We start from the raw sequence: 8,388 nt of genomic DNA on the forward strand, positions 1-8,388 counted from the left end.
ATTTATTGAGTAATTTAACAATATTATTAAATTAAAATATTCAATAAACATTCACAAATTATTCCACAAAAAATTCTAATACAAAATTGTTGAAATAAAAGAAATTTATTAAAAAACGAACTCACAGTAACAGATTTCTATATAAAGTGCTCGTCGTTCGTGGCACGGCCTATATACAAGCTTTTACGTATAGTACAAATGGACGACTCTCGCTTATGCATTATACCCAGCAACTGTTTTGGCGGGAACGAAAATACTATTTATACGTAAGAATAATATAAAAAATAAGAATCCACGTTGAAAATAAGTAAGTTTTAGCATAATTCTGCATCAAAACTCGATACTCCGTCGAAGAAAATTTCGCTGAAAAAAATTATTTCACCATCAAGAGATATGGCCTGTATGAAGCCACGCCATTGACTACAAGGTACAGACATCTTTTTTTACGCATAATACAAAAAACTTTTTTCCCGAACCCGGAAAACTAAATATACAGAATTGCTGCTAGATGTATATATTATTTATAAAAATAGTAATCATAATAACGCTAGAATCATATTTTTAAATAAAACGCAAAAGCCGAAAGCGGCCATCTCACAGTCACTCGACAAGCCACACACAAAACCATCGCATTTAAAAATAATACTCCGCAGAATTAATTCTAAATATGCAGAAATAATTGTTGAAGTATGTATTAAAATAATGTAATAATAAAAACACTTACCAGATATTTGTTTCAGAGATACTGATGAAAACACTGAGTGAACACTAGCGAAATGATACCAAACAAGCACAGTACAAAACGTTCTGAACTGCTATGGAACGAGAGTACAGCATAGACGTTTTCATATACGTGCGTAGTGGGAGAATTTCCGCGCCAAAACAACATTCAAGCTAACCAATGCCAACCATCGAATGCTCAACGGCAGATGTTCTCATGGCGGGAGCACGAATCCACACAAATCGCTTACGAATACGATTAACGAAAATTTTATTTATATAAATACAAATATATATACACAATTTTTTTATTATGATACAGTTTTAACGTAGATTTATCTACATCTTTAGATGAATACATTTATTCTTATAAAATTTTCAAATAATATTTATTTAAAAAAATATATATTATAGACTTATTAAATGATTATGGATTTTGTGAATGTAAATGGGACTGTTGTAAAAATTACTAAAACTAGTGGGGCGCATGGCATCGTGCTTTAAAGCAAATTGCTGGAACTTCCCGTACCAAAAATTATTATTTTTTTAAAAACGATCAACATTTTTGAAAAAAATTTACTTCAAAAAAGTTAGATTTTTGAGAAACTATAAATTTGACAAAAAATTACTATTTTAAAATAATTTTTTTTTGGAAAAAAAAATGTTTTTTTCATTTAGACATATTTTGGAAATTCTGAACTATTTTTCAAAGCGCGTAAGCGCCGCGTCGCCGTCTAACGGATAAACATTGATACGGAACCCATAAGAATGTAAACAAAATTTATACTTATTGTCAAAATCTCTATAAAATATCTCATAATTTGACGTGCATATGTCTAATGATCATTTTTGACCGCCAAATGGCATTTTTTTTTTACTTTTTTCATTAGATCTCCAAAACCATTAGATCTGCCTTAATGAAAGTTTTATCAATTCTTCATCTTATCAATACAAGTAAAATGTTTTTTAAATTATTCAAATCGGACGCTCCGTTCTCTTAAAAACTGAGTTACCATTTTTGGCACTTTTTGCCCCGTATCTTCGGAACGGCTAGACCTGCCTTTGCCAAAAACTAATCGGCAAAATATAAATTCAATTTTATAAAATATAAATTCAAAATTTTTATTGTGTAAATATTAAATTATTACTAACAGCAGTAATTGTAATAAACTCTTGTTAGAAAAAATATATATATATACAAATAGTTTTTTATTCAAGAATCCATTCGAAAACTTTTCTCATTATACATTTGTTAAACAATAAAAAAATGATCTTTCTTTTCTAAAATATTTCTGATCTTAATATTATTTTTCTTTCTTAAATCAAGCCAAATCGCTGGAACTTCCCGTACCGTAATTAAAAATCTTGGTGCCAAACCCAAAAAAACTTACACAAAATGTGTACACATTATTAAAGTCTCTATAAAAAAATATCTGAAAATTTGATGTACATATGTTCCATAAACATTTTTGGCCGCCAAATGACATTTTTTTCAACTTATTTTTATTGAGAGTCCATAACCGCTGGACCTGCCTTCCCTAATAATTTAATCAGTTTTTCATTTTGTCAATACAAATAAAATGTTTTTTGAATTATTCAAATCGGACGCTCCGTTCTCTTAAAAACTGAGTTACCATTTTTGGCACTTTTTGCCCCGTATCTTCGGAACGGCTAGACCTGCCTTCGCCAAAAACTAATCGGCACGTCTCCTTATCAATACGAATCGAATGTTTTTTGAATTATTCAAATCGGTTGATCGATTTGAATATCGGTTGATCGGCCGATTCGAAATCGTCGGCGAAAATTTGTATCCGAACACACATACATCAATTTTTTCTAAGGTATGCCAAAATATTCAGAAACCTTTGAAACGTAAAGATATATAAAAATTTTCATGTTTGAATTTTTTTGCGATTACTATAACTTACCCTACGGGAAGTTAATAAAAATATATATATATGGATTTTAGTAAACATTTTTTTATAAAAAAATTTAAAAAATCAATTGATATACAAAAATAATTAATTATTAATTTAAATATAGCAATATATATTTTTTGTCATTCATGTATATAAATGTGTTATATAATATTATATCCTATGATATCAGAAATCACGTGCACATTGTATTTTAATAAGATATGTGACTTCAGATATAATTATTACTTCATTGGTATATTAGTAAAATTTCAATTATTGTAATTATTTTTACAATATGCGTATATGAATATAGACAATTATGTTTTATTGAAAAAAACATGGTGGTCAAGTCAAACATATTAAATATACAAAAAACCTAAATTCACATATCAAAAATACTCTTCTTTTATCTATGTGTATATTGTATATATGAATGGAAACAGGGTTGCGTCATAACAGCGTCGCGTTGTCACGAACTGTACCAGATCGTTATTAAGGAATTTATGATGAAAATTATTGATTTCAGCTTATATTTTGTTAAATTGTTATTCTAAACTCATTACAATAATAATTCAAGAATCATCAAAAAATATCAACACGTACATATTGATAAAAACGATATGCACATTGTATATTAAACATGTATGTAAATATAACGAAACATGAAGACCAGCTACATACGCACGCATAAGTAAGATATATGTATGTATACACATAGATAAAAGAAGAATATATATGATGAATATATATGAATAGTATATAGAAAAGTATATCTATATTATATATGTATGTACATATATAATAAAATGAAAATTTAATATTAATTGCTTAACATTCAATATAAAATATTAATTAATTAATTAAATATTAATTGATTAGTTGCTGATTGGTCTGTAAATACTAATTGATTTGTAACTAAATTAAATTCATTTACGATGCTTAAGTTATAAAAGATACAAATCTTTAAGATCTGAATTATAGTCAAAGTATCTTTGAAAACCAGGCTATTTATTAAATATTATTAAAATATTTCATTATTTAATTAATTTTAATATAATTAATATATTAATATTGCCTATATATAATATAATATAATTCCAGTTTTATTACATTAAATACTATAATCTTCTTATTAGTCGAGTCAATAAAGTCCTTGCAGAAAGTCCCCAGAAAAAATATTTAGTTCATTTTTTAATATAGAATGATGAAAATGTAGACCTTGTTCTGTAAATTTGTATACTTATAATTTTATCAATATAATTTTATACTTATATTTCATAATTTTTGAGATATTATGAAAATAAGTTGTTTCTTAAAATCGTGATCGTTTTTTAAAACAGTGTCCTAAAGTAGCGAAATTGCCAAAATCTATCAGTATTAAAGTTAATTCTAGGCAGAATATAATTAATTTTAATTTTGGAGGAAATGGCATTTATGAAAGTCATTCATTGAAAATAAAAACATAAAGAAAATATACATTTATTGAACCACACAGGTCAAAATTTTTATGATGTAAATATTAAATTATTACTAACAAGAATGTAAGAACCGTAATTATAATAACCATCATTAGGAACGTAATATATATATATATATATATATATATATATATATATACGAATAGTTTATTTTCAAGAAACCATTCAAAAACTTTTTTCATGATTCATTTGTTAAACAATGAAAAAAAGATCTCTCTCTTCTGAAATATTTCTGATTTTGAATATTAAAAAACAAATTTTTAACTTTCCGTCAGGTAAGTTATAGTAATCGCAAAAAATCGAAAACAAAAATTTGTATATATCTTTAGGTTTCAGAGGTTTCTAAACATTTTGACATACCTTAGAAAAAATGGATGAATGGATGTATGTGTGTGCATGCGCGGATACAAACTTTCGTCGACGATTTCGGGAACACGGTTCAATCGATTTAAATTATTCGAAAAACATTCGATTGATTTTGATAAGGAGACGTGCTGATTAGTTTTTGGCGAAGGCAGGTGTAGCCGTTCCGAAGATACGAGGCAAAAAGTGCCAATAACGGTAACTCAGTTTTCCGAGCGTCCAATTTTAATAATTCAAAAATCATTTGTATTAACAAGATTAAGAACTGATTAAATTTTTGGAAAGGCAGGTCCAGCGATTATGAACTTTCAATAAAAATAAGTTACAAAAATGTCATTTGGCGGTCAAAAATGTTTATTGGACATATGTACATCAAATTATCAGATATTTTATAGAGATTTGAATAATGGGTACAAATTTTGTGTATTTTTTTTTGGGTTCCATACCAAGATTTTTACGGGAAGTTCCAGCAATTTGCCTTAAGGCACGATGCTATATACCCCACTAGTTTCTTTAATAAAATCGAAGCTGTTTTTAAGAAGTTTCAATTTTTTACCTGTTTTGCGGCTTCATTGACTCGACTAAATTGAACACTCGAAGGGTAAAATTTTGTAGAGCCAAAGTGAGTCAGAAAACCCTAGCATTAAAAATACCCTTTGTATTATCGAACAGAATTCAGAAAAGTGGGGATGAGGGTTCAATTTTTGAAAACTTTATAAATCTTTTGTCGTTTCAGGTAACAGTAGATTTTATATACCCACCATTAAATATTTCCTAGGAGACCGTTTAGTATCAAATAATTAGAACAATGATTAAATACATAGTGACAAAAATTATTATAATAAAGCTTTTATTTTATTATGAATTCAAACTTCTTAATATAAATTACTCTTAACGTCGACTGTGATTAGAAAAGTTAAAAAACCGCTTCGATACTCAACCTGAAAACGCCGACCAAGAATTGAAAAAATAATAAAAACACTCAATAGTAAATCAACAAATTACAAACAAAATGTTTATAAATAAAATATAAATTCTAAATATTTTCATTCACCGGCTCTGGTTTCTTCTATAAATGTTTTAGAACTAAATTTGTATGTGTATAGATTTAGCATCTGTTTGATTCTTTGCCAAAGTGGTTATTTACTAGTGTAAAAATAGTTTAATAATATTGACAAATATTTTGTTCATATTGAATTTAAACACATTTGTTTGGAAATATGAATTGAATCACTTTCTAGTAAAAGATAAACAGAATTTTTGTTATAAATTTGTATAAATAATGAATTTATTCTTTAAACTCATAAAAACTAGATCAAATTAATTTTTTTAATTAGCCTTATATTTGTATACTGCCTTATATTAACAAATGAGTTATTTTTGGAAAAGTATATTTTGAAATAGATCGGTCACATTTCACTAAATTATATTTTTATTGAATTTTTTCCATAATTTGCCACAAAACATTTTAAAGAACAATAATTTCTTAACAATATGAACATTTTATTTGAAACAATATCATATTTATATAAATAATTATCTGATATCACAAATATATAGTACTTCGGGGATCAGAAATATTTTCATTTGAAATTTTCTAGCTCAAAACTTTTTACTATGTCCAAAAATGTTTCAAGATGTGAAGGGGCATCCGAGAATATATTGCCTATAAACAGAAGATTAAGTAAATTAAACAATACACTGAAAATAAATGAAACTTTTGATATGTATTCAAGAAAGATATTTTTGAGAAATTAAAATCAAGATGTAAAAGGATTTGTATTGTTTAACTTAATTTTTTAAGTTAATAAATTTATTTTAATTCCAAATCAATCTGCATAAAAAGTATTTGCAGTTTTTTGTTGAAGAATCATAAAAATTTTAATGAATTAAGTTAAGCTATTAATACACCATATTTATTTTATCATAATAATATGAAATTACCTTTAAAGAACTTTTGACCCTCATGTTCTCCTTTGATGATAGTACAAAGTTTATCTTTACTATCTATACTGAAACCAAGACAAAGAAATTGTTCTTCTGGATCATAAACTTTATTATTATTAGATACCGGGCCATTGAATGGCCTTCCACTGAAAGGATTTATAAAATCGGCCCAATATCCTGATAAAATTAGTCTCGTACATAGCTCTTGTGCTGCATATACAAACTAAAACACATTTAGTAATATATGAAATATAAATTCAATATAATAGTAGTTGCAGATATTGCTAATTTACCATCATTGCTATCTTTTCCGAATCTAACTCACACATATCGTCATGTGGTATATTTTTATGCAAAGTAGCTACTGTAAAGGCAGTGCACTTGTTTATCGCACTATGCGGAAACATTTCTAAAAGACTCTTTTGCAGCAGGACAGGACATTGTGAGGTAGTAATGTTCAATTTTTCAGCACTCTGAAATATAGGCATTTATTACAACACATTTCAATTTGGATTTTGAAAAGTGTAACAATAGTTATATCTTGTATTTAAATAATGAGTTTAGTTTTTCTTGTCTTGACACTGCTTCGATTTAAAAAAGGTGTTCAATTTCTTAAAAAATTATACAAATCACTTGATATACAGGCCTAAAATTATCAAGCATTCCTTATAGTATTTGCATTTTGAATTGATTTGTTAAATTTAAAAATTGTGAACTTAATTTAATTTAATATTGCAGAAACCTGCTAATCTAACAATTCCAAAACTGCAACAATGTAAATGCTCTAGGAAATGCATGCATGATGTTTTTCAATCGATACAATTAATAACAAGTTATAATCAATAGCATACTAAAGTCAGGAAACAAAATTACTTGAACATATGCTATAAAAGTTAAGTCAAAAAATAATATATTTCTCAAGAACCAAAACTCGAATGGGCTAATATGGGCCTAACCAATGGATGATGCAATTCATAAACTGATAGACTTTACTTGATAAAATTTAGCAATGCCATGAATCAATATTAAAAAATATACTTTATTGACGTTATGTTACTTACACTTTGATCTACATTCACTAATTTTCTAAGAGCGCCTTCAGGAGCCCAAGTTGTCGAGACTCCTTGACAAGCAGCTCCAATGGACCCTGGCAGTAAAAATCTGTACCCTCTAGGGGCAAGCAGTTCCCAATTAGGATCTTCATGTAATTCTGTATTTGACCCATCTAAATGATACAATAAAGTTAAGATTAATAAGCACTATATTCCAAGGTCCATTAAAAATTATTACCATTCACAAGATTTGTCGATTTGACAGTTTTATAACTTGCACTGGTGGTTTTTGAATCACTACGCCGAGAATATGCTCTTTTTAGGCCATTATTATAATTTTGTCGGCAACATTGCTTTAAAAACATACAAAATTCAGGTCTCGACAGTAACATATTTATTTTTGACTTTGACACTGGCTCTCAAAGTTTTGTTGTTGATTTAATTCAATTTATTAACGTCATTAGTGTTGGCCAGCAATGACAAAATATTTCAAAAAGAAAAAAAAAATAATTCCAGAAGTTATTAAAATGAAAAAAACCTAATTTATGTTTTAGACTATCAAGATGAAATATGCATGCTGAGATTGCATTAAACGTCAAATTTGAATGTATCAAACGAATTGCAATTTCCCTTCTACTTAGTACTTAGTAACTTAGGTTAGATTTAAAATTTTGTGTTCATAAATTACTTTTGAAATTTAATTCATTGTTAAGTTCAGGCAATTTTAAATAGATTAATTCAAAAATAAGGGTATATTAACAAATACTTTAATTTATGAGTAAAAGCGATACGTGAACGTAGTTATAGACAGAGCGCTCGTGACCAATTTACTCAAACTTCAAGTGTTTTTATTGTTATCATAGACCTTATATTACATGGATTACTAGGCTTGCACATTTTTAAACTTCC

General features: G+C 27.3%; 2 protein-coding genes across 2 annotated transcripts in view; both read right to left on the reverse strand.

The window, feature by feature from the left end:
• LOC113384886 (high mobility group protein D-like) overlaps positions 1 to 877 on the reverse strand; it is a 3,393-nt gene extending 2,516 nt beyond the window's left edge. Inside the window, exon 1 of the mRNA XM_026622655.1 lies at positions 725 to 877. The gene's annotated coding sequence lies outside the window, so the exon portion shown is untranslated. The remainder of the gene's footprint in view (positions 1 to 724) is intronic.
• A 5,063-nt stretch (positions 878 to 5,940) lies between these two features.
• Positions 5,941 to 8,045, reverse strand: LOC113385449 (methylmalonic aciduria and homocystinuria type D homolog, mitochondrial-like). Its single transcript, XM_026623301.1, has 5 exons — positions 7,718 to 8,045; positions 7,489 to 7,652; positions 6,721 to 6,900; positions 6,425 to 6,650; positions 5,941 to 6,146 (listed from the first exon to the last, which is right to left on the reverse strand). The coding sequence occupies exons 1-5, from the start codon at positions 7,869 to 7,871 to the stop codon at positions 6,064 to 6,066; spliced, it is 807 nt and encodes a 268-aa protein (XP_026479086.1). The 5' UTR covers positions 7,872 to 8,045; the 3' UTR covers positions 5,941 to 6,063.
• Between the last annotated feature and the right edge of the window lie 343 nt (positions 8,046 to 8,388).

This window comes from Ctenocephalides felis, unplaced genomic scaffold (assembly GCF_003426905.1).
Source record: "Ctenocephalides felis isolate EL2017-DRISC unplaced genomic scaffold, ASM342690v1 CF-g0.4_SCAFFOLD_03571, whole genome shotgun sequence".
NCBI lineage: Eukaryota > Metazoa > Arthropoda > Insecta > Siphonaptera > Pulicidae > Ctenocephalides > Ctenocephalides felis.